General features: G+C 39.0%; 1 protein-coding gene across 1 annotated transcript; it reads left to right on the top strand.

Annotated features, from left to right (window-relative positions):
* Positions 1–26,920, top strand: SPCS2 (signal peptidase complex subunit 2). Its single transcript, XM_053203692.1, has 5 exons — positions 1–161; positions 17,225–17,308; positions 18,145–18,304; positions 19,663–19,798; positions 26,144–26,920. The coding sequence occupies exons 1-5, from the start codon at positions 48–50 to the stop codon at positions 26,328–26,330; spliced, it is 681 nt and encodes a 226-aa protein (XP_053059667.1). The 5' UTR covers positions 1–47; the 3' UTR covers positions 26,331–26,920.
* The last annotated feature ends 357 nt before the right edge of the window (positions 26,921–27,277 follow it).

The raw sequence follows: 27,277 nt of genomic DNA on the forward strand, positions 1-27,277 counted from the left end.
TCGGCTTCGGACAAGTAGGAGGGGAGGGAGACGCTGAGGCAGACAAGATGGCGGCGGCGTCTGCACAGGGCGGGAGGACTGGTGGTGGAGGAGGCAGCAGTGGAGCTGGCGGTGGTCTCAGCTGCGGAACAGGCAGTAGCCGCAGTGGCTTGTTGGATAAGGTGAGGAGCCGCTTTGGGGGGGACAGCCGAGACCTGGGGAGGCCCGGGAGGCAGCGATTCCACCTTCCCATCCCCGCCCCCCTTTTCTTCTGTGGCTTTTTCAGCGGGTTGTCCTCCCCTGGCCCACCCTGGGAACCCTACGGGCGCTTGTAGCCCGATCTCCACAACTCGAACCTTGCCTCATTCGCTTCAGGTTTTCTTTCCTTCTTGGAAGTGTGCCTGGTCCTTAACGCTGGCCACCACAGCTTTTGGGGATAATTTGATTATTCCCACATTTCAATGCAGCCATCGTTTTCCTCGGAGGTGCTGGGGGGTCACAGTTGATGTGCCCATTTCAGTGGGAAATCTGAAGCCCGAAGGAATGAAAGCAGCTACTCGAAGTCATTAGTCCCCAAACTCCCCATCACGGTCACCACACTTGGGTGCTGTTGCAGATTCTAAGTGCTTCTTGACCTTTTGCTTACTCAAGTTTCTGGGTGTTTTATCACGGTACTGCTATTACTGAACTTCCCTTATTGGGATGACAGGAAGCCTTTGAGATTTTTTTTTCTCTCGCTTTCTTCCCACTCCCCCCTCTTTTTACCCCTATGCCTGCCACTAATTGCAGTCAGTGAGTCGGATTCGTGAACTTGCTGCATGCTCTAGGTTTCCTCTTTCCCTCTCCGCCAATCCATTTTTTTTTGTTGTTGTTGTTGTTTTTTTAACTGCGGTCCTAGCAACAAAGGCTTAAAGGAAAAGAAAAAGGGAAAACTCCTCTGTTGGGCCTTCTTGCCCTTTGCAGAGCATCTTGTTAGAAACACTTGTAAGGAGTACTGGTTTGCCTCTAATTAGCTGTGTGACCTTCAAATAATGCTTTGTTCTCCCTGTTGCTTCATCTGTTAAATGAGGGACTTAGCCTAAAGTGTGTTAGTCCCTTCCAGTTCTCTCATTGTGGGGGCCCTGGGCCAGTTTGATGAGAAATATTAAGTATGGAGCTTTTAATATAGTAAATAGGATTTCTTGCTTTAATTGACAGCAGCTTTTGTTGGAATTCCTTGTGCCTAACATATGGTGGGTGCCTAAGAAATGAATATATGATCATATTGAGGGGTTCAGATCCAGGTCTTTTTGCTTCTGTTTTTAGGTGTCATTGGTTTTGAGTCACATGGTTCTCACAGTCTTAACCAATTAAAAAAAATTTTTTTTAATGTTTATTTATTTTTTAGAGAGACAGAGCACAAGTGGGGAGGAGCAGAGAGAGAGGGAGACACAGAATCTGAAGCAGCCTCCATCCAGGCTCTGAGCTGTCTGCACAGAGCCCAACATGGGGCTTGAACTCACTAACAGATCATGACCTGAGCCGAAGTCAGACACTCAACCAACTGAGCCACCCAGGCATCCCAGTCTTAACCATTTTTAAGAGAGGAGAACATGTTCTGGGAATTGGGATGGTAAATTGCTCCAAGACACGTGACAGTATTGGGAATTGATAGTCATTTTTGTACACAAATCCTGCCTTTCTGCTGGTGAGCATCTCAACAGCCTATGCTTATCCTGTCCCATTGAGTGCTCTTGTTTTCCCTCTGTTTAGATCATTACCAGCAAACATTACTCATGGGCGTTTCTGTTAAGGTAATGATTACTGAAAAGTATACAACATCATTGCATTATTGGCAGAACCTGGATTTGAGGATCATAAGATTTAGGCTTTGAAGTAGCTTTGTTAATGTCACCCTGTATGAGGCCTGGCAAGTCAGTTAACCTCACTAAGCTTACTTTTCTTCATCTGAACTAGTACAGTTTTGGGGAGAATCAAATGAGGTGATATACATGAATGATCTCTTTGACCTATAGTGTCTAATACATATGTTCAATGGCAAAGGAAAACATAAAGAATTCTGTCAGAAAGTACTGGGGGCAGGGGGCGCCTGGGTGGCTCCGTCGGTTGAGCGTCTGACTTCGTCTCAGGTCATGATCTCACGGCTGGTGAGTTCGAGCGCCACGTCGGGCTCTGTGCTGACAGCTCAGAGCCTGGAGTCTGCTTCGGATTCTGTGTCCCTCTCTCGCTGTGCCCCTCCCTCGTTCATGCTCTGCCTCTCTTTCTCTCAATAAATAAAATATTAAAAAATTAAAAAAAAAAGTACTCAGGGGTGTCTGAGTGGCTTACTCGGTTAAATGTCCAACTCTTGATTTCCATTAAGGTTATGATCTCACAGTTTGTGAGTTTGAGCCCCACGTCAGGCTTGTGCTGACGGTGTGGAGCCTGGATTCATTCTCTCTCCCTCTCTCTCTCTCTCTCTCTCTCTCTCTCAAACTTAAAAAAAAATAATGTAACTCAGTATAGCTGATTATAGGACATGGAGGCACCCAATATATTAAAAGTATTTGGTGTATTCAGATGTGTGCTTTTTACAGAAGTTCAAATGCAAGAGAGAACGATCCCTGAGATCTACTTGATAAGCGGGTGAGGGCCCCAGGGGAAGACCTCGTTCATGTCTGAGAGTGGAGCTAGTACCTTATTTTTGAAGAGAGGACAGCATACTAGGTAAGAATGTCCTTGAGCAAATGATAGTGCAGATGGTGCCTGATGTTTTGGGTGGTGAGTTGACTGCGGACTGTCCTAAGAGACCTGTAGTGACATGAAGGTAGAATCAGATTGAAGAGGAAATGGATTGCTTGGAGTAAGAGTAGGAAGCTGTTGAAGGTTTTGAGACTATATACAGTGGTTTTGGAAAATTAGATAAGTTGAAGTAGAAATTAAAAGTCTTCTGATAAGGCCTTATACCTTACTGGCGTATAAGGTTTATTTAAAAAGAAAGGCAAGTTTGAGTTCTAGTGCAGCATGATAAAGGCCACATGGCCTTGGATAAGTTGCAATAAGTTGAATTTCCTTGTAAACAATGTGGATTCCCATATGTATTATAGGCTTGTTGTTAATATTAAATTGTACAGTTTGGTAAATGTTCTTTGTAAATGGCTGTAAAGAGAAAATGACCAGGTGATGAGAACCCCAACTTGAGCAGCAGAAGTAGATAAAAGGCCTCACATAGGAGCACTCGGCAGAATTAACCCAAGAAGTGAGGGACTTAGGGGAGAGAAAATAAGTCAAGATGTGTTTAGGTGCTTTTTCTCAGAAAACTTTATTTTAGCTTTACATCAGGTTGTTCCTCTCATTTCTCTAGCATTTATTGCACATGGGAATTAAACTGTCATTTAATATGACCTGACCTACTGTCTTGTATTTTTCTACCAATTTGTATTTGTCCAGTTTCCCATGAAAGGTTCTTATAGTTCTCTGAGGTGATCAATACAGAATAAATACTTACAGCATTGAATTTAGCAGACAAAAAACCTTCAGATCTGCCCCCTCCATCATCAGAAACTGCTTTTGAGATGGTGCCTCTAATTGTCTGAAAACTGAGGGTACTATGGAAGGGAAACATGGGGAAAAATGTTATTCTCAGTGGAGCAGGATCTAAATGAACAAAGAAGTTTTTGCTCTGTGGGATTGAGAGGCTGTTACCTTACAGCCTTTTTAATTTTATTTGTCTTGATTTTTTTTTAAGGGCTGTTATTTTTATTTCCTGCAGCTGTAGTGGCACTTCCTGTGAAGAAATGTAATAAAGAGATGCAAATGTGCTTCTAGCTTTCTGTAAGCAGATGTGAATTTCTGTGCCTATGAAACTGAGAACAAAGCAATTCTACCTTCCTGATCTTAAAAATAAGTATGCAAATATAATTTTTCAACTTCTATCACAGAATAATTTAGATTATTGCAGTAAGATTTTTTTGCCCACAAAATACATCAAAGCATTTTGTTCTACATAGCAGGCTGTAAAGAAAAATTACTTGCTTAATTGTTTTAGCTATTAAAATTGACATAGGTATTAAACCATGCTTTCCAGAACTATATCCAAATCCTTTTAGCCTTGTCCATGGATTTTTGTCTCCTGGATGAATTGTTTTGGCTATTAAAATGTGGTATTAAACTGTGTTTTTTAGAAGCTATATTCAGACCCTTTTAACTTCATACCTGAATTTTTGTCTCCTGGCTGGACTGTTCATCCTGATCCTAAAGCACAGCTTTTATACCTTAGTAGTTGAGAACAAAGGCTCTGGAGCCAGGCTGTATGTCTGGCTTTGAATCTTGGCTCTGCCACTTAGCAGATATGTATTCTTGGCAAGTTAATAAATCTCTTTGTGTCTCAGTTTCCTCATCTGTAAAGTGGGAATAATAATAATATTTACCTTTGGGGCGCCTGGGTGGCTCAGTCGGTTGAGCGGCCGACTTCGGCTCAGGTCACAATCTCACGGTCCGTGAGTTCGAGCCCTGCATCGGGCTCTGTGCTGACAGCTCGGAGCCTGGAGCCTGTTTCCGATTCTGTGTCTCCCTCTCTCTGACCCTCCCCCATTCATGCTCTGTCTCTCTCTGTCTCAAAAATAAATAAACGTTAAAAAAAAATTTTTTTTTAAATAATAATATTTACCTTAGAAGGTGTCTGGCACTATATATCTGGCATATAGTAAGCACTTATCTATCTGTCTATATATAGCTGCTGCTAATTAGCTGGTTACTCTGGGCTTCAGCTTCCTATTTTTTCCTAACATGATATGAAGACATCAGACTCCGTTGGGGTTTTAGTTAAAAATACAGGTTTCTGGACCTCATCCCAGACCTGAATCAGATTCTCTGGAGGTGGGACCTGGACAGCTGCATGTTTTTACATATAGCTATTTATTTATTTACTTATTTATTTCCTCTATATTTTAATATTTTTTTAATATTTATTTTAGAGAGAGAGAGCGCGCAAGCAGAAGAGGGGCAGAGAGAGAGGGAGACCCAGAATCAGAAACAAGTCTCCAGGCTCTGATCTGTCACAGCACAGAGCCCGATGTGGGGCTTGAACTCACCAGCCGCGAGATCATGACCTGAGCTGAAGTCAGACGCTTAACCGACTGAGCCACCCAGGCGCCCCTCTACATTTTAGTAGTTACTTCCAGGTTGAGCACTACTATCTTAGATTATTTTTAAAATCCTTTCTGGTTCTGATATGTGAAGAGTTTTTTGTTTTGTTTCCAACTGTTCTGTTTAGTCAGTAGTGGTTTCTCTAAAATGTTTATAGTGAAGAGACATTGAAGCTTATCTGTGCCAGTCTCCTCATTTTATAGACATGGACACAGTTGAAGAGGGGGAAATGAAGCAACTTGCCCAAGCTGACACACTGAGTTGGTTACAGTTCTCAAACCTGGCTTCCTGGTTCTTAATCCAGTGCTCTTACTTTACTTCTTAGGTACATTGCCTCTCATACTGGAGCAGACCATGTGCTAACTACTGCAGTAGTGAAAAGAGTGTCTATTTTGAGGTTGGAAGACCTACGCTCAAGTCTTGGCTTTGTTACATATCAACCATGTGTCCTTAGACAGGTCATGTATCGCCTTTTGCTGTCCTCCATGGTATCTTAGCTTGCCAGATTTCTGGGTGGCATGTCTGGACCCTGACCTACCTCTGACAAAGAAGATGAATAGTTTTATGGCATTGCTGTAATTGTGTGTGTGTGTTTAAAGAAACAAGGTGCTGGCTTTTTAACATTGTTTTGCAAACTGAACTTTATTTTTTAATTAAATGTTTATTTTTGAGAAAGAGCTTGAGCAGGGAAGGGGCAGAGAGAGGGGGAGACAGAGAATCCCAAGCAGACTCTGTGCTGGCAGCTCAAACCCACAAACCATGAGGTCATTACCTGTGCCGAAACCAAGAGTTGGATGCGTAACTGACTGAGCCACCCAGGCATCCCGGAAGCAGAATTTTAATAATATCTCAAAACTCATTATTTTTTACTTCATCAAACTTAAAAACTCTTGTGTCAAGGGACACTATCAGGAAAGTGAAAAGGTAGTCCACAGAATGAGAGAAAATATTTACAAATCCTATTTCTTATAAGGGCCTAGTATCTAGACTATGTAGAAAATTCTACAACTCAATAACAAAAAGACAAACTGATTTCTAAAAGAATAAAGGATTTGAATGACCTTTCTCCATATGAAGATATACAGATGACCAGTAAACACATGAAAAGATGGTTAGCATCATTTGTCATTAGAGAAATGCAAATGAGAACCACCGTGAGCTACCACTGAGATGGCTATAATAATAATAATTAAAAAAAGAAAAAAATAACCATTGTTGACAAGGATGTAGAGAAATTGGAACCCTCCTACATTTCTGGTGGGAATGTAAAATGATGCAGCCACCTTGGAAAACAGTTTATCAGTTCCTCAGAAAGTTAAACATAGAATTACCATATAACTTAGCATATTCCACTCCTGGGTATAAACTCAAGAGCACTGAATATATATGTCTGAATAAAAACTCGTACACGAATTACCATAGCAGCATTATTCACAACAACCAAGAGGTAGAAGTAACCAAAGTGCCCAGAAAGTAGATTAGTGGTTGTAGGGAGCAGGGGATAGGGAATGAATACTTGTGGTTATGGGGTTTCTTTTTAGGGTGATGAAAATGTTCTAGAATTAATGGTGATGATTGCACAACCACTGAATTGCACATTGTCTTTTTTTTTTTTTTTACATTTTATTTATTTTTAAAAATTTATTTAAATTCAAGTTAACATACAGTGTATGAATCAGAACCCAGTGATTCATCACTCATATAGTACCCAATGCCCATCCTAACAAGTGCCCTCCTTAATGCCCATCACCCGTTTAGCCCAGACCCCCACCCACCTCCCCTCCAGCAACCCTCAGTTTGTTCTGTGTATTTAAGAGTTTCTTATGGTTTTCTTCCCTTTCTGTTTTTATCTTATTTTTCCTTCCCTTCCCCTATGTTCATCTGCTTTGTTTCTTAAATTCCACATATGAGTGAAATAATGATATTTATCTTTCTCTGACTGTTCTCACTTAGCATAATACACTTTAGTTCCATTGACATTGTTGCAAAAGCAAGATTTCATTCTTTTCAATTGCCAAGTAATATTCCTATGTGTGTGTGCACACATATATCTTCTTTATCCCTTTATGTATATATACATATATATCCCTTTATCAGTCAATAGACAATTGGGCTCTTTCCATAATTTGGCTCTTGTTGATAGTGCTGCTGTAAACATTGGGGTGTATGTGTTCCTTCGAATCAGCATTTATGTATCCTTTGGATAAATACCTAGTAGTGCAGTTGCTGGGTCATAGGGTAGTTCTATTTTTAATTTTTTGAGGAACCTCCATACTGTTTTCCTGAATGGCTACACCAGTTTTCGTTCCCACCAGTAGTGCAAAAGGGTTCCCCTTTCTCTGCATCCTCGCCAACATCTATTGTTTCCTGACTTGTTCATTTTAGCCATTCTGACAGGTGTGAGGTGGTATCTCATTGTGGTTTTCATTTGTATTTCTCTGATGATGAGTGATGTTGAGCATCTTTTCATGTATCTGTTAGCCACCTGGATGTCTTTGGAAAAGTGTCTATTCATGTCTGCTGCCCATTTCTTCACTGGATTATTTGTTTTTTGGGTGTTGAGTTTGACAAATTCTTAGATAGATTTTGGGTACTAACCCTTTAACTGATCTGTCATTTGCAAATATCCTCTTCCCATCCATTGGTTGACTTTTAGTTTTGTTGATTATTTCCTTTGCTGTGCAGAAGCTTTTTATCTTGATGAGGTCCCAATAGTTCATTTTTTGGAATTGTACATTTTTAAATGGTGAGTTTTATGGTATGTGAATTATATCTCAATTTTAAAAACTCATTTCTTTTTGTCTTTACAGTGTTTATGGAGTATCCTCTAAAGTTTTCAAATTATTACTATTTTCTTAGCCAGTCATTCACAATTATTTAAGAGTGATATCACAGATGTTAACAATCTCCATCTGTCCAGCCCCCCCCCCTTTTTTTTTAGCAGTTGCCTACATTGTTTCTCTGCTCTGACCTTTGTTTTGTCAAATTTCACTAATAGTTTTTCATATTATTTGACTCACTGAACACTTCTTTCTTGATCTTTTCTCTTTTTTTTAATGTGGCTTCTAGAAGATTATTTGCCCCTGATTTTCCTCCACCTTCATTGGCCTCTGTATTATTGTTACTGTTTTGTCTTCTTCCTGACCCGTAAATTTTGGCAAACCCCTCTCCTCTATCTATACTCAACCCAAGGAGATACCAGTGTCATGGCTTAAATACCATCTGTAAGTTGATGACTTCCACATTTGTGTTTTCAACCTGGATCTGTCCTCTGAGCCCCAGACTTCTGTGTCCAACTGTCTACTTGCCATCTTCACATGGATATCTCATAGGCATATTAGACTAAATAGCCAGAGTCAGTCTACTTCCTGTTTCTCTGGTGTTGCCACTAATGTTCATGTTCATAATTAACACATGGTAATTTCTAACTTCCAACTTAACTCCGGTGATAAATGCAGCTGTTAATAAGCCACTCATTAAAGAAAATTAAGTAATTTTCTTTGCAGTATTTCTTGGTCATTTTTATAAAAAATAGATTGAAATTGAAAATTAAGTATGTTGCCAAGAGCTATAATCTCTCTCTTTGAGATATCATGGTATTTCCGAGTTGGGATCTAAGTTAGGTGATGGTGCACATTCTCAAGACAGACATCATTTTCTCCCCAGATTGAACATTTTTTTCTTATTTTGAACTTACTGTCTTTTCATCTTTTGCTAAATGTGTTCATATGGGTGGTAGGGGGTCCATATTTCCAACTCATGTAGTAATCTCGCCTTTTGACTTTACCGTCAGTTTTCATAATCTCCTTATTTTGGTTTAGAAAATTCTGAAATCAGTATAACTGGAATTTAAACATCTCAAACTCAGCATGTACAAATGGGTATTTCTTCTTTTTGCATCTGTATACCTTCTCTTAGAAAATCACGTTAGCTCAGTTACCTAAGTCTGAATTCTTTTATCCCTTTGCTGTTGCTCTTATTTAGGCCCTGCATCTTAGTCAGTCATCTGAATCTGATGTGTTTATCTCCATTGTTAGTCCTCTCCAGACCATCTAGCAGGTTGCCACTAGAAATGGCTTTTAGGGTCACCTAGGTGGCTCAGTAGGTTAAGCATCTGACTCTTGATTTCTGCTCAGGTCATGATCTTATGGTTCATGAGTTTGAGCTGCATGGGCTCTGCTCTAATGGTGTGGAGCCTGTTTGGGATTCTCTCTCCCTCTCTCCCTCTTCGCCCTCCCTCTCTCTGTCTCCTTCCCTCCCTCTCAAAATAAATATTTTAAAAAATGACTTTAAAAAACAGAAATTTGATTATTTTGTTCCTCTGCTTAAAGTATTCTCAATTGTTTGTCTCAGAATAAAGTCCAAATCCTTTAACATAGTAAACTAAACAAGACTAGGATATATACTCCCTGTTAAGTGCCTCATCTACTACTTTTCCTCCTTTGGAGCCTATATCCCTTTTCTAAACTGGGAGAGACCTTACAAAGAAGGGAGAGAAAAAGTGTTAGTGTTTCTTAGAGTCATACTCAGCTCTTTGTAAATCAGAGCAAGGTCCTTCTATTGGCACTAATCTCTGGTAGCCTTCATCTCTTCAGTGTGAATCGAGGAATCTTTTGAGCCTTTGTCAAGCTTTGTGTACTGGCCTTTGTGAAGCTAAGGAACTTCATGAAGCAATCCATGGAGGTCTTTATCACTACATAACTTACTTCTGTTTTCACTGCTATTAAAATAAGAAAATAGAAGTGTTTATGTTATTTAATACTCAACACAATTTTGCTTTGCTGGACATACCTTTAATGACCAAAGATTTTGTCCCTTTTTTGCCTTTAACGCCAGAAGATGCATGGGGAACAGGAAAAGCCTGTAATCCTTAAATAGGTTAAATAAAAAAATACCTTCCTGTACTATTTACATATTCTCAAGACCTAGATTATGTTTAATATCCTCCTGAAGTCCTTAGAAAAGTGAAGTTCTTTTTTTTTTTTTTTTTTGATGCTTATTTACTTTTGAGAGAGACAGAGACGGAATGCAAGTGGGTTAGGGGCAGAGAGGGAGGGAGACACAGAATCCGAAGCAGGCTCCAGTCTCCGAGCTATCAGCACCAGAGCCTGACATGGGGCTTGAACTTATGAGCCATGAGATCATGACCTGAGCCGAAGTCGGACACTCAACCGACTGAGCCACCCAGGCGCCCTGAAAAGTGAAGTTCTTAATGCCATATCTGCAGTGAAGTTTCTTTGTAGAACTTTTTATTCATATTTGCAGCAGAGAATTGTAACTGAAATGAGTCTTTGTAATGTTTAGTCAAAACCATCAAATGTATATTTTTGAGACGCCTGTGTGGTGCAGTCAGGTAAGCACCCTACTTCAGCTCACGTCATGATCTCGTGGTTCGTGGGATTAAGCCCCACATTCGGCTCTGTACTAGTGGCACAGAGCCTGCTTGGGATTCTCTCTCTTTCTCTCTCCGCCCCTCCTGCCCCCCCCCCAAATAAATACACTTTAACAAAAAGTTTAAAAAATGCATATTTTCTGTGGACTGGTTAGCTGTCTAGATCTGGCAATAGGTATGCTGGTCCAATAGTGTTTTTATTTCTTAATGTTGGTACTGACAAGGATGTGATTTATTTTAAATGGGACTTTTTGAGCTATATTTTCAGTTAAATTTCAGTTGGTTTTAAATGGAGGAAAATGGAAGATTCAAAATCTATTTTGTGGGTTTTGTTGGTATATTCAAGATTAAAATCATTTTTAGATTCTTTTTATGTTAGCTATAACTTATTAGGTAGGAATCAGGATCCTCTATACGGCTATCACTTCAGGGATTTATGCCTTTTTCTTTTGTTTTCGATAGCTAATAATTCCTTTCCTTATATTTTGTGGGAAGCACCTTATACTTTGTGGGAAGCAATGTGGAATAATGAGAAAGAGAATGGGTTTTGAAATCATGAAAATTCCGTTGAGTCTGGCTTTACTACTTCCCGTCACTTTGGGCAAATTTCTAAAACCCTTACTGTTACCTATAAAAGAAGGATGTTAGTCAGTTTGAGCTGCCTTATCAAAAATGCCATAGAACGAGTAGCTTAAACAACTGAAATCTTTATCTCATGATTCTGGAGGCTGGGAAGTCTGAGTTCAGGGTGCCGGCATGGGTTCTGATAAAGGCCCTTCTGCTTGCGGACAGCCTTCTCAGATCCTCACATGGTGGAAAACAGAATAGAAACAAGCTCTCATGTTCTTGAAAAAAAAGTTTTGTTTTTTTTTTTTTAAACATTCATTTTTGAGAGACAGAGTGTGAGCGGGGGAGGGGCAGAGAGAGAGGGAGAAACAATCCGAAGCAGGCTCCAGACTCTGAGCTCTTAGCACAGAGCCCAATGCAGGGCTTGAACCCACGAACTGTGAGATCATGACCTGAGTCGAAGTTGGACGCTTAACTGACTGAGCCATTCAGGCGCCCCTTGTGTCTTTTTGTAAGGGCACTAATCCCTCCCATGAAGGCTCTACCCGCATGACCTAATTACTTCCCAAAGGCCCACAGCCCAATACTATCACATTGGGGTTAGAATTTCAGCATCTGATCTGTGGGGGAGAGACAAAAACATTTGTCCATAGCAGATGGTAATTGTTCTTAGTAGCGTTATCATAGGGATTAAAAGAGATGGTGTATGTAAAACAGCACAATACATAGGACACATTGTGCACTCAGTAATAGCTCTGGTTATATCTCCCTCAGATTCTGTGGATAAGAACCAAGTGAGATTACTTCAGCCACGTATACATTTGTTAAATTTAAACTGAAAGTTAACATTTTAGAAATCTTTTCCTTTTTTCTTTATAAGATTGTTTAGACATCTTTTCAAGAAGTAGCTGTTGACACTATGTTATGTCCCTGACTCTGAGAATGTAAAACATGTAGTCCCTGTTACCAGTGAGGGGGATGTTATATAAATCCAGCTAACTGTGATGCAGTATATTAGCTTTGCATAATTAATAGCAACAACAGTAGCTAATTTTTAATAACTACTTGTGTGTACCAGGCATTTTGCTGTTTTTTTAATTATAGTATTTAATCCTCATACTAACGTGTGAAATAGATATTTTTTATCTTTATTTTACAATTGAGCAAACTAAAGCTATAGAAAGATTAAATTATGTGCTCTTGCAAAAATAAACATTAAGAGAAAGATTAAATTATTTGCCCAATATCATCCATTAAATAGGAAAGTGAGAATTAAAACTCAAGTAGTCTGACTCCAAAGCTGTATCTTTTAACCACTATATTGTGCTCCTTTGCATAGTAAGGGCTGCCTTATTAAGTGAAGAAAGAATGCATTTGCCTACATCTGTAGTGAATCTAAATTCAGTTAGGTTCTGATTTGAATATAGTATGTCTTTGAGAAGAAGGCCACAAACAGTATCTGCCTTGGGGTTGAGTTCAGAGATTAAGGCAAGTACAAATAAGTTTCTATCACTGAAGAAGGGACAGTTTTATGGTGAATCATGTGTTTATAAGTTAGCCCTAAGTAATTTAGTTGCCTGTCACTTACTGGCTGTGTGATGCTTAATATCCCTGGACTCTAGTTTTCTAATCCGAAGGACACTGGTTTCCATATTGAGAATCTGCTTAAGGCCTATCAGTGGTACTAGCAGTTTAACAGTGGATGCGAATTGACCTGCATAAGGGATATCATCCTGAAATTTTTAGACACACAACATAAAGAACTTCCTGTAAGGGAAAGAACATTGTATATGAAGGATCAGGAATCAGAATGGCCTCAGGAATCTCAGGAGTCCCTTAAACTCTTGAGACAATGGAATAAAACTTTAAATTTTTTGAAGAGAAATTATTTGTATTAATTGTGAAGGTAGACTAAAAGGATGTTTTCAGATGTGTAGTCTCAAAATTGATTTCCCGTGTGCATTTTTCAAGGACCCACTAGAGGATGTGTTCACCAGATCAAGGGAATAGTAAACTGAGAAGAGAGTAAGACATGGCATCTAAGAAAAGGGGGTCCAGCCCAAGAGGAGGTTATGGGAACCCCCAGGGTAGTGGTGAAGGGAAATTCCAGGATGATAGCTATACAGCAAGCCTGGAAAGCAGTCCACCCAGATCAAAGCAGGTCAGGAGGCTCTAAGACCAATTACTCCAAAAAGATGAAATTCACAGAATGATGAATACTTTCGCACATATTGACAGGAAATTTAAACAATTGGGTGAGAATTCGAAATATCACTATATTGATGATAAATACATTGATTGAAAACAACAACCAAAACAACAGTAGCTCCAAGAAAAACAAAAAGTTATCAGGAAAGAAAAAGTAATCCTAGTATAATACATGACTCATCTGTGAATAGCATTTATGATTATAATGTACAGTTTGGATAATCTAGCCAAAATTAAGGTGTAAGACCAAATCACTAGTGATCTACTATGATGTATTAAAAAGATGGTGGGGCGGGGGGGAGCAGAGAAAATTAATGTGAGTGTGGCAGGGGATGAAAGGGCTCAATTTCCTCTTTTGTTGTGAGAAGTCAGTAGATTTAATGCCAAAAACTGAGAAATTAAGAAATAAGAATGTAAACAATTTTTAAAACAATACAGAGATGAATATTAAAAAAAAAATTCAGCCAAAAGGAAATAAAAGTAGTGTCTGAGGAGGGGAATTGACAATAGCAATGGTCTTAAAGTCAATGCCTATGATTGTTGATTGGGCCCAGTATACATGTAACTGTACCATGCAAGAGGGAGTGTGGGAAAGAGGACTTGTGTGAAGTTACAGCATTGCTATATCTTAATTGGCAGTACTGCCTGTATCAGGGATCCCTAAGTCCACTTGGTTCAAGTGATTCACTAGGACTGATTCACAGGACTGAGTATGTAGTTTTACTTTTGGGCAAGATTTATTTCAGCAAAAGGAAGAGGTGCATAGGATGAAGTCTGGAGAAAACCAAGTACAAAATTCTGAGAGCCCTCTGCCAGTAGAGTCCTAGAAATTGTGCTTAATTCCTCCAGTAACAGTATGATGTGACAGTACGTATGGAGTGTTGAGTGTTGTCTGCCAAGGAAGCTCACTACAAACTCAGTGTCCAGGTTTTTTACTGGGAGCTGGTTAAGTATGCACCCTCTGCCTAGCCTGTGGCAAAACTCCAGACTCCTAGAAAGAAAACTCGTGTGTAGCATAAACTACATCATTTATACAAACAGCTGAAGCACAATGAGCCACTCTTACCACTTAGGGAAAGTTTTATATCCGTGTAAGTCACTGTTTACCAGCCAACTTTCCAAATACCAAGCAAGGGCCAGCCTTTGAAGCAGGCCTTTCTAAGGATGGCGGTCTCAGGCCTATCTTAGCTCTTTTCTGCACAGACCTTTCTTGGTAATTTATCCTGTGAGGTCCCATATGAAAGAAACCAACCTTTGCTTTGTCTTTTTATTACAAAAGGAAAGCAATTGCCCTTATGGTGTAAGAAGATAAGAGAGAGAGGGAAAAAAAAGTTTCTTAAAATGCTCTGAATAGCAGGAGAGAGAAAAATGGAAGAGTAGTATACATTTTAGTTGAGCAGTTTTTGAGAATGACAGAAAATAAGTCAGAAAAGTAAGCATCTAATGTCCACCCTCCTGCCCTTTTCCTAGATGTGTCTCTGTACTATAGCAGTGATGCTATTTTCTCTGAATAGGCTAAAGGTTTTCATGCACACAAAATGGGTCATGCTCCCATCTCTTCAGAAATCATAAACTTTGTGAGTCAGTGGAAATGTTCCTGTGCCACTTACTGAAGATTGCTTCTAGCTGCCAGACAGTGGAGGTAGAGCTGGGGCTATTTCAGCACATGCTGTAATAGCTTCTGTGTTTTATCCCCCCAGATTGCTGAGAAATTATCCTCTAAGTTGTAAAGGCAAGTTTCTTTAATGTACTGCAGATAGTGATGTGTAGCTGAGTGTCTATGAGAATATGATTTTTTCTTTTTGGAATGACCCCAAAATGTTTTAATGACTTTGTTTCACAAATAATTTTAATTATGAATTCTGGCTGTACAGATTCTTTCTTTTGCTTGCTGTTATCAAAATGGTATTTGCCACGAGTAATTTTCTCAAAGAAAATTCTTGTTTTTATGAGACACCAAAGGCAAGAAACCTTGATTGACTTTTAATCACTTGAAGTATGGCTGTTGTAGTTCATGTTTTTTCTCTCAACAAACTTCACAGAACAGTTTTTCTTTTTTGTGTAATAGTACATAGGATCACAGTTTTAAAAAACAAATTTGTTGTATTATATTTCTATAGATGTTTAGTCTGTCTCCTTATTTCTCATATGCAGTGTCTGAACTTGTGCTCAATCAGAAAGATAAATATGAAGTTCTCTTCTCTTTCTGTAAAATCTATTCCAATTTTGTATTGGCCTGCTGGTTTGTAATTTTTATGAAATGCGGTATTTGTTCGCTTGATATAAAAAACTAAGAGTTGGGCATTGTGCTGGGACACCTGGGTGGCTCAGCCGGTTGAGCATCTGACTTTGGCTCAGGTCATGATCTCAGCTTGTGAGATCGTGTTGGGCTCTGTGCTGACAGCTCAGAGCCTGGAGCCTGCTTTGGATTCTGTGTCTCCCTCTCTCTCTGCCCTTCCCCAGCTCATGTTCTGTCTCTGTCTCTCTCAAAAGTAAATAAACATTAAAAAAAAAAAAAAAAAAACTTAAAAAAAATTTTTTTTTAAAGTTGGGCATTGTGATCTATAAAAGACAGGTTTATCAGATTATTTGTAGCACCCTGTTCCACTTAAGCTTTGTTCATGGAATCACTTACATTTGAGAATTTTATTTACTATATGAAATGTTCACATGTTTAAAAATTAAAAAGGCATACATTAAAGAGTCAGTCCCACCCATGTCCTTCTACCTTCTCAAGATATCTGGGTACACTACAAGTTTGTTTAACCAGTCCTCTGTAGTTGAGTACTTGAGTTACTTTTTGTTGTTACAAATGCTGCTTCAGTGAGTAGCCTTGTATATTATTTCCTGTGTATGCAGATAGGGACAGTTTCCCAGAAGTGGAATCCAAGGTGCTAAATTGCCTTAGTAGGTGTTATACCATTTTGAATTTCTACCAGCAATGTGTGAGACAGTCACTTGCTTCTAACTAGCACAGTATTGGAGAACCTTTCTAAACCTCTGTAGATGAGAGAAATTGGAGTTTGTCCAAAGTCCTATAACTAACTAATAATAGGACTTGATTTTTAATTCAAAATGTTCTTTCCAACAGACTACACTGGATTTGCTGTTTTCCTACAGTTAAGACATACTGCATACTAGTAAAATATAAAAGTTGTTAGCTGATGAACATGTATTAAAAGAGATGTTTCTCATCTTGTTAGTGTCTGGAAGTTCATGGGTGTATATTGTCTGAGTTTTGTGGTCACAGAATGAAAGGATGAACAAGTGGAGTTCTTCCCTATTCCCACATTTGGGTGAAATGGGGATGGGATATGTGAGTTCACACTGTAGTCTCTGTAGCCCAGATTGAGCTTTCTAGCATAGAAGATTGGCAGCATTATATGAGTACCACCTGATTCTAGTGACCTAATCTTCTTCAATTTCATTTTTAAGTGTTTTTTGTCTTTTAGCTGTGTAACATCAGAGGACAAAGAGTAAATGTTACATGTACTTGAAAGATGGTCTTGTTAAGTAAAAACTTCAAATAAATTTTAAAGATCTAATTGGCTTTATTAATCGATTCATGAATCAGGCAGCATTCCATCTAGCGGGTAGAGGGAAGCTCCAAAAGGCTACAGAAACAAAGATTTTTAAAGCTAGAGAGGGAGTGGAAAAAAGGAAATTATTAGCAAAGAAGCCATTGTTTTAAGCAAGATCACCCTTAAGAGAATGGAAGGGGCCTATCAGTAAATTTCCTAGTGCTAACCAGGAAATTCCTGTATTAACTGGATATATTTCTGGGGAGTTGAAACTGCAGTTAAGTACTAGGTCTTAGTTTACTGTCTTGAGTCTTTAAAGTGAACACTATTTGGGGCCTGTGTTGTTGTTTTTTAAACACTTAAGGAAGTAGTTCATGTTACTTTCAATAAGATGCCATGCCTGGTGATGCACAACTTTTCTGTTTTACAGTGGAAAATTGATGATAAGCCTGTAAAAATTGACAAATGGGATGGATCCGCTGTGAAGAATTCTTTGGATGATTCTGCCAAAAAGGTATTTTCTTTTTTTTTTTTTAATTTTTTAATTTTTTTTAATGTTTGTTTATTTTTGAGAGAGGGAGACAGAGTGCAAGCAGGGGAGGGGCGGAGAGCGAGGGAGACACAGAATCTGAAGCAGGCTCCAGGCTCTGAGCTGTCAGCACAGAGCCCGACATGGGGCTCAAACTCACAGACCACAAGATCATGACCTGAGCCAAAGCCAGATGCTTAACTAACTGAGCTACTCAGGTGCTCCAAAAAAGTATTTTCTTGAGGTAGGGAGTCTGTTAACATATGTACAGCTTACGGCACATCTGTAGGATCTTTTTCTTTTGTGACTGGGAATGACCGTAGTTTTTAGTTGTAGGAATTGAGCCATAAAGCAGTTTCTAAAATCCTTAATGTTATATGAGGGAATATGCATTAAAATGTTAGCTACCTCAAGCTTCTGTCAAATTCTCTAATTTTTGAATTACAGAAAGCTGGTAGTTTATTGTTTTTGAGGTTAATTAGCCTAGAGCCACCAGGGTTGAGGGGAATATAGGATATTCATTCATGATTGATCATCTCTCTATTTAAAAAGGGAAGAGAAACTTCCCTTCATCCCATGGGCAAAGTTGAGGATTAAAAAAAAAAAAAAACAAAATGTGTGAGAAGTTAATGAACTTTTTCTCTGGGATCATTGTGAACAGCTTGAGTCTTTTTTGCTTAGAGTGGTAAAATCCTGATTGGAGAGAACTACTTGGTAATTTATATGATCCTTAATATAACTTTTACATGGAAATCAAGACTAAAAACAGGTACTAGGAAGGAAGCAATTCTGTGAGCTTGATTTCTTGTTCTTTTTACTAGGTACTTCTGGAAAAGTACAAGTATGTGGAGAATTTTGGTCTGATTGACGGTCGCCTCACCATCTGTACCATCTCCTGTTTCTTTGCCATAGTGGCTTTGATCTGGGATTATATGCACCCCTTTCCAGAATCTAAGCCTGTTCTGGCTTTGTGTGTCGTATCATATCCTTTATTTATGCTCAGGTTTGTTCTCTAGTGACTGTTTATTAGAATCTCTACTGATCATCCTCCCTGCTCCCTACAAAAAACAAACTTTGATTCTGGGGCCTGCTACTGTTAGAATTTAACAGTATGAGCCATGGGCATCTGTAGTTGTAGGTAGTAATTATCATTGATATTTTAGATATAGTGTGGTTACTTTATCTTTAATTCTGTTTACTTGTTAATGTAGAGGTCATTATAATCCATGTGTGAGTGCCTAATAGCAAACCACACATTATAGTGAGACCCAGTTCTTCTCATTTCTAGCTTACCGCATTTCCATTAGACCCAGTTTGCTTTAAGACACTCATTCCGGGATATAAGGAAAGGATCAGATTTTGGAGATTCAGGTTTCCTTGAAGCTGAAGGGTTGGACTGGGAGTTAGTGAGCATGAGTAGAGGTGTGGCTTGTATAACAGTAGAATTAAATCCTATTCTGGAGCTGCAGGACCTGGGTTTGAAATGGAAGTTGTTTTGTGATCTTGTGCTAAGAAGAACTTACTGGAGTCTGCTTGAATGCTGCTCAGTTACATATATATGCAATAGACATTCAGAATTACAAAGATTTTTTTTTTTTTTTTTTTCCAGAACGAGAGAGTGAGCTCGTGCTTTTGTGCACGCAAGCTGGAGAGAGGGAGTGCTCAAGCTTGTGTGCTCAAGCCAGAGAGGGGCAGTGAGAGAGGGAGAGAGAGAATCCTAAGCAGGCTCGGCGTCCAGTGCAGAGCCCACTATGGGACTTGAACTCATGACTGTGAGATCATGACCTGAGCCAAAATCAAGAGTCAGGTGCTTAACCAGCTAAGCCACCCAGGTGTCCCTGAAATATTTCTAAAAAAATGTACTTTGGGAATTTTTCTTCTTGCAAGCCATTTAATAAAGCAGGCCCTGATTAAAAATGGTATTCTCCAAATTGATCCCAAATTATAGTCCCAGAATTGGCACCTTGACTTCTTTCAGTAATCAGATAAATCATCCCAGTATGAATTTTTTCACCATTAAGGTGGTTCCAGAGAATATGTTGTAGGTTCTGGAGACAATCCCCAAAGGAATTCCAAAAGAGGTTTAAATAATGAGAGCAACATAATTATAAATATATGACCTCCCAACAGAACTACCGTGATAAAATTTCATTTGTTTGGTGTTTAAAGTAAACATGATCATGGTATTTTTTATAATCGTGTCAGTTCCATATGTAATGGTAATGACTTCCCTGTGCCCAATACTAAAAATGCACACACACACACACACAGATATATATGTATATATGTGTGTGTTCTTTTGTGTGTGTTTGTGTGTTTTTTCCTTAACTTTATCTGAACCTATTTTGTGATGATGGGGATCCTGACCATTTATACCTCATATAAGGAGAAGAGCATCTTTCTTGTGGCCCACAGGAAAGATCCTACAGGAATGGATCCTGATGATATTTGGCAACTGTCCTCCAGTCTCAAAAGGTATGACTATCCTCAAAAACTATTAAATTCTGCTGTCGGATTCTCTCTGGGAGTTGAGTCATTTTCAACAGACTATTTTATTGTATGTTTACTCCATGCAGATCATAGTACCAGTCATGTAAAATGAAGAAAGGGGTATGAATGGTCTAGGTTTTTCCTAACATTGTACTTCTGAGATTGTATTATCACAGAAGTGCTCTGAGGATAAACTGTTGGAGGAAGTACTTTGGTAGAAGGATGAAGAATGAGTCTCTTTCCTTGTGGCCAATAAATGAAGCCAATTAGAATGCAGAACTAAGAAGGCCAAAAGTGTGAAGTGAATTATCTTTGAAGAGCCCCATTAGCTTCTATATCTTCCGTGATCTTGACTACAGTCTGTGTAGTCAGAAATTTTTGCAGCAATGTACTGGGCAACTCAGAGAATCACCTTTCCAAATTCCTGACCAGCTGTGGGTATAACTTAGTACAACTGACACCTGAGGTCTTTTTAGGTATCCAGAGCTGGGTTCTAGCTCATCTCTTTCTAGCTGTATGATGTTTGGTATATCATGTAAACTATTTGAGCTTTAGTCAAAACCGGATCAAGAATGACTCATAAAGTTGTTGGGAAGATGCCAGCTGGTACATATACCAAGTATAAAAATAGCAAACGTTGGTGAAGCGTTAACCATATACTGGGTATCGTGCCAAGTGCATTATCTCATTTAAATCTTAGAACCACCCATTTTATAGGTAAGAACACAGACCCAAAGGGTTTAATTAATTCCTAGAGCCCAAAAGTAAATTCTAGCTGGTATTCCAGCCCATATCTGAGCCCAGAACTCACGCTCTTAGTCACTATCCTAAAAACACATGGGACAGTTCCTAGCACATAGTAGGCTCTCAAATTACAAGTATGGTTATTCATATATATGATGGTAAGCATAGCATCAACACCAAACAGCCTCTCCTTACTGGCTTGTGCCAATGCCTATGAGGAGGAGCAGAATGTGATTCTGATGTTCTAGCTGGGTTCTCCTGGCATGGCCCCCCAGCTGCCTTTTGAACTCAGCCATCATAAGTCTATACCTTGTGTCAGGTCCCTAAAACAGTTGTAGAATTCTAGACCCTAGCAGCATCTTGATTTCATTATTTCCATTCACACATTTCATCTCATTCATACACACATTCTCATTTTTTTGACAGCTTTATTGAGATATAGTTCACATACCGTACAGTTCACACATTTAAGTGTACAGGTCATTGGTTTCTAGTGTGTTTTCAGATATTGCAACCATCACCACAGCCAACTTTAGAGCATTTTTATCATCTCAAAAAGAAACTCTGTACCCTTTAGCTATCTGCTCCCCTGCCCCCCCCCCACACCAATTCCCTCAGCCTTCAGTCACCATTAATCTGCTTTCTGTCTGTATAGATTTCTCAGTTCCAGATATTTCATGTGAGTGGAATCATATAATACATGATCTTTTGTGACTGGCTTCTTTCATTTAGCATAATTTTCCAAGATTCACCCATGGTGTAGCAAGTGTCGATATTTTATTCCTTTTTATGCCAAATATTCCATTACATGGCTATACCACGTTTTGTGAATCCATTTATCAGTGGATGGACATTTGAGTGGTTTCCACCTTTTGGCTATTGTGAATAATGGTGCTATAAACAGTCCATCTACAAGTTTTTGTGTGGACATAATGTTTTCATTTCTCAGGTAACTTACCTAGGAGAGGAATTGCTGGGTCATACGGTAACTCTTTTAATTGCTTGAGGAATTGCAGACTGTTTTCTGTAATAGCTGCACCATTTTCAATCCCACTAGCAGTGCACGAGGGTTCTGGTTTTTTCCACATTCTCTGCTGATTTTTACCAGCTGCCACATTATTGTTTCCTGTGGTGAGGAGGTATGCCACCTCTGTTCCTTCTCACTGCACTTAAATATAGACTCTCTTCTCTTTCCTTGAAGATAGCTCCTGGCAAAAAAAAAAGAAGAAGATAGCTCCTGGCTCATTGGCATTCTCTCTAACATAGCTCCTTTGGAAGTCTTGGTGATTTCATTATCCAAATAGTTGATAATTCCTGTTCACTGGCCTCTCCTCTGATCATCTTGTTTTCTACCATGGCTCAAACACTTACTTCCCAGGACATACCCTAAACCTTGCTGATACTGGTAACTAATTACCTTCAGTGATTTCAGTTTCGGTATCCCGCTCTATGACCACTGCTTCCTATTTTTCTGGTTCTCTTGTCCCAGTGGTTCTTCAGCCTCACTGGCATCTCTAATGCATTGAGCCTCCCACCTTTTCACTGTCTCTTTTGTCTTTCATTGTCTTACTTCCTCCTTACCCATCTTCGGTTCCATGGCATTTCTTTAGTCCAGTTACTCTCACTGTCCTAAAGCATCTTTTATACCTTCTCCTCTGTCTTCATACCTATCCTACTCTCTCATATTTACCCTCCTATTCTTTTGTTGCTGAGAAAATCAAAGCAGTCAGAAGCCCCCATCATTACCTGCTTGTGGTGCTCATCATAGTCTGTTTCTTCCGGAGTTCCCATCTAAAGCCTCCTCTCCATTTATCCACTAGCTTCTCTCCCTTCTCATTTACATGATGTTTCCCTCTCTGCTGGATCATTTCTTGTGGCATACAAACATGCTGTAATTTCTTCCAACTAAAAAAATTGGTTTTGTTCTCCTTATTCTCCCCACATGGTCTTATTTCTCTGCTCCCCATTTCTTCTCTCTGTATCTCTTGGATCTGTTTGTCTTTATATCTCTTTCATCCTTGTACTCAATCAGCATTTGACAGTGAATCGCTCACTCCTTGTTACACTTGCTTTTTAACTAGGTTTCTAGGATACCATAATCTCCTAATTTTCTTCATACCTTAATGTCTGCTTTTCTAGTCGCTTTTATGATTCTTCAGTATTTGAAGGAACAGCTCTAAATTTGAAATGCCACACTAGTGCTTGTTCCTAGCACCTCTTCTCTATCTATATTCACTAAGTGTAATATTATCTACACTTTCAAGACTTTAAATACCATCTTTATACTGAAAAGCTCTAAATCTGTATTTTCATCCTAGACCTATCCTGAACTCCACTTTTCTGTTTGACATTGGATCCTATTTAGCATTTCAAAATTAACATATTCAAAACCTAAGCCTGCTATCCCTCATCCAAACCTGTTCTACCTCCAGTTTTCCCATCTCAATAAATGGCACTTCCATCCTCCTATTTACTCCGGCCAGTACTCAGTCATTTTGACTCCTCTCTCTCAGTCTTTCCAATAGTCTGTCAGCAAATCCTGTCAGCTCTGTCTTCTAAATATATTCAGTCTGATCACTTGCCATCTCTACTGCTACCCTCATCTCTCAGGTCACTGTAATAATGTCCTCATGGACCTCCACAACTGCTCTCCCTGCTCATAGTCTATTTCCAGTACAACAGGCAGAGTGATCTTTTTAGAGCATAAGGCACTTCAACTCAATCCTCCGTTCAAAACCCTGTCACTCTGAGAAAAATCTAAACTCCTAAGTCCAGCTTAGAAGTCTATACTCCTCTGTTCTCTGCACCCCACACATAAGCACACATACCCCTTATTTCCTGTGGCTCTCCTCTCTCATTCCATCATGTTCTTCAGACATTCCAGGCATGTTCTTGCCTTAGGGCTATTGCATTTGCTGTTTCCTTGCTTGGATTATTCTTTTTCCAGAAAACTTGTTCTTCCTTTCTTTAGGGCTCTGCTTAAATATCTGCTTAGTGAACCCTTTTCCTGCCTGCTATATTTAAAAGGACATCATAGGGGCGCCTGGGTGTCTCAGTCGGTTAAGCGTCCGACTTCAGCTCAGGTCACGATGTCGCGGTCCGTGAGTTCGAGCCCCGCGTTGGGCTCCGGGCTGATGGCTCAGAGCCTGGAGCCTGCTTCCTATTCTGTGTCTCCCTCTCTCTCTGCCCCTCCCCCGTTCATGCTCTGTCTCTCTCTGTCTCAAAAATAAATAAACGTTAAAAAAAAAAAATTAAAAAAAAAATAAATAAAAGGACATCATATTTTCTGTTTTATTGTTGGTTCTTTCATATACGCTAAAGTAAAAGTCCCAAAAGACACAGCTTTGTCTGTGGTGTTCACTGCTGTATATCCTTAGCATCTGAAACTGCTTGACTTGTGTAGTTGGTACTGAATAAGTATTACATAATTATTATATAATAGCATTTATATTTTCCTGAAAATATTTTAGATGTAATTGTTACATATTACATGTAAGTTATATAACATATAATAATAAAATATTAATGAGTATTTATTTCTAAAGTGCATCAGATCACAACTCATCGGATCATGTCCTACCATCAAAGCCATGGAACTGCCAGTGAAACTGGGCCTAAAAGTCCCAAATTATGGAAATCAACTAACAGCAGTTGGCTGGAGTTTGAGAAAAATTTTGAGGTGTTGAAAATAGTTTAAAGACCATCACTCACAGCTATTTGGGTTGGGAATAACTGGCTAGCCAAGGTTTTTTGTTTTTTGTTTTTTTTTTAGTATGGTTGACACATGGTGTTATATTAATTTCAGGTGTACAGCATAGTGATTCAACAGCTCTGTAGGTAGCTCACCAGGGTAGCTGCCATCTGTCACCATGCAGTGCTGTCACAGTACATTGACTATACTCCTGTGCCTTTTGTCCCTGTTACTTATTCCATAACTGGAAACCTGTATCTCCCACTCCGCTTCAGGTATTTTGCCCATCCCCCAGCTACCTCCCCTCTGGCAACCATCAGTTTTTTCTCTGTATTTACAGGCCTGATTCTGCTTTTTGTTTGTTTATTCATTTGTTTTGTTTAGATTGTACATATAAGTGACATGATGTGGTATTTGTCTTCCTCTTTTTCCATTTAGCATAATACCCATAAAGTCCATCCATATTGTCTGTCCTGAATGAGAGGATCTCATCCCTTTTTTGTGACTTTCTTATCTATTCATTTGTTAATGGACACCTGGGCTGCTTGCATATCTTGGCTCTTGTAAATAATGTAGCAACAAATACAGGGCTATTTCAAATTAGTGTTTTCATTTGGGGGAGTGGGGTGGCAAATACCAAGTAGTGGAATTACTAGATCATATGATAATTCTATTTTTAATTTTTTGAAGAACTTCTATACTGTTTTCCACAGTGGCCGCACCAATTTACATTCTCTCCAACAGTCCACAAGTGTTCCTTTTTCTTCACATCCTTACCAACAATTGTTATTTCTTAGATAATAATTTATTGAGGTATGATTTTTTGAGCACTGGTTAATAATAGGTACTGTTTTAACCATGGCAGTGATCTTGAAAATTATGTGGTAGTTTTCCTATTTTAAACATGCAGAAACACGCTTAAGCAGTTGCTTCCATAAAGATAATAACAGCTTGACAATCTACTGAATGTGCCCTAATTAAATGGAGACAGAAACTGTTAGATCATGGTCAGGGGAAGAATGTCAGCCTGCCAGAGGTTGATTTTTATTAACACTTTTGAATTGGTGGATATAGCAAAGGACCTCAAGGTACCTTAAGGTGTAGGTAAAGAATCTCTAGAATTCATATAGTAAAAGATACCCTCTGTCCTAGAATAAGGTAGAACCTGGAACTAGATTGATTATAGAGAACAAGCACTAGAGTTGTGAACAGCCTAGAATTGGTGAACATCTGTGAAAACACGAGTTCTTCATTTATTCATAAAAATTTGATTGTCTACCAAGTGCTAAACTAAGAGTAGAAAACAAATAAGACAATTCTTGTCCTCAAGAATCTCTGAGGTTAGCGAAGAGCACAGATACACAAACATCCTTTCAGTAGATAATTTCATTGACCACATGGAAGCTATCATTAGACCTTGCATCTGATAGGTGCTTAATAGTTGAATTGACGATTGATGGTGCAGTGTATGACAAAGGTGAGACATCTGACCCAGTTTGGGAAGGCTTTCCCAGAAAACTTGATGCCCTAATATTAATAAATGGGAACTAGTCCGGTGAGATGGGAGAGAAATGTCTACTAGGAAGACCCTTGTAGCATAATAAGGGCAAAGTCCAGAGGTAAGAGGAGTGGTCTGTATAACTGAACAGTCTATGACAAGGTAAAGGAGGTGCACAGTAAGGCAGACACGGTAATACCAATGAATCAGAACTTGTATCTTGAAGGCAATTAGGAACCTCTGGAATTTTTTTTTTTTTTTTTTTTTTTTTTTTAAAGATCTGTGTGTGACCTACAGCACCAGTAGCGAGCTCAGTCCTTTCTTCAAAAACAGTTGATGCTCTAGTATTACTAGTTGAATCTCTATGTTTGGGTTTTGACTTCTTATCTTTGCTTAGGTTTGATGACAAATATACTCTGAAGTTGACCTTCATCAGTGGAAGAACAAAGCAGCAGCGAGAGGCCGAGTTCACCAAGTCCATTGCTAAGTTTTTTGACCACAGCGGGACACTGGTCATGGATGCATATGAGCCTGAAATATCCAGGCTCCACGACAGTCTTGCCACAGAAAGAAAAATAAAATAGCCAATTTTAAAAGCAGCCATCTTTCTGCTGGATCATGCTGAATTTCGGGATGAGGGAGAAGGAAGCAGAGAACTTAAAATGGATAAAGTAAGATATGTTAAAAATGTCCCTGTTTTGTCCTGAAATTTTAGTCCATTCTGGATAAATAGGATTTTCTAGTTCAGATATGAGAAGTTGTAGCTCTGATATCTAGCTTTAGCCTCCTAGGTCTGTTGATCGTGTTGTTTTGATTTGCTTTTCTAGAAAAGCATTTTTGCTAGCCATACAGACTTCTTCCTACCCAGCAGTACTTTATATCACATAGCTTTGTGCCATGCAGCATTTGAAGACTCAATTTTTAAAATTGTTAACCTATTGCTGACCGGTTTGTGTTAATTCCTATTTCAACAGCTATTTCTCTTAATTCAGGATACAACTTCTTGTGTATGACAGCTTTCCTTCACACACCATTTTTGTGGGTGTGTATATATCTGACTTGGGGGAGAATTGGGAAAAAACCACAGCTTTTTAATTTGTTTAAAACAGACCTTCTGCCTGTTACATTTTGTGCTTTTAACCAATTAAAGAAGCCAGTGGCATTTTTAGTTTTATATTGTCTTGTTTTCCACTAGTATGTACCTGTTGATTTGTTTGTGCCCTTTATTAACTGCCATTTTCTAAAATTTTTTTCAATAAAAGGAAAGAAGATGTGAAAAAATGGAGTCATAGTCTTGATGAAAGGAATGAACAGAGCAGCAAGTGTTAACAGGCTTACTACTATAGGTTCCTTTTGTTTTCTAGGCTGTTTTACTGGTCAGAAACCTGTGTGAATCTGTTGGTGAGGAACTGCTAGCTCTCCAGGGATAACAGTAATGACACAGTACTTTGTGCCCAGCCAGTGTTCCAAGTACTTGACGTGTATTAACTTATCAATGCTCACAGCAGTCCCAAGAAGTAGGGACTGTTAC

This window comes from Acinonyx jubatus, chromosome D1 (genome assembly GCF_027475565.1).
Source record: "Acinonyx jubatus isolate Ajub_Pintada_27869175 chromosome D1, VMU_Ajub_asm_v1.0, whole genome shotgun sequence".
Taxonomy (NCBI): Eukaryota; Metazoa; Chordata; class Mammalia; order Carnivora; family Felidae; genus Acinonyx; species Acinonyx jubatus.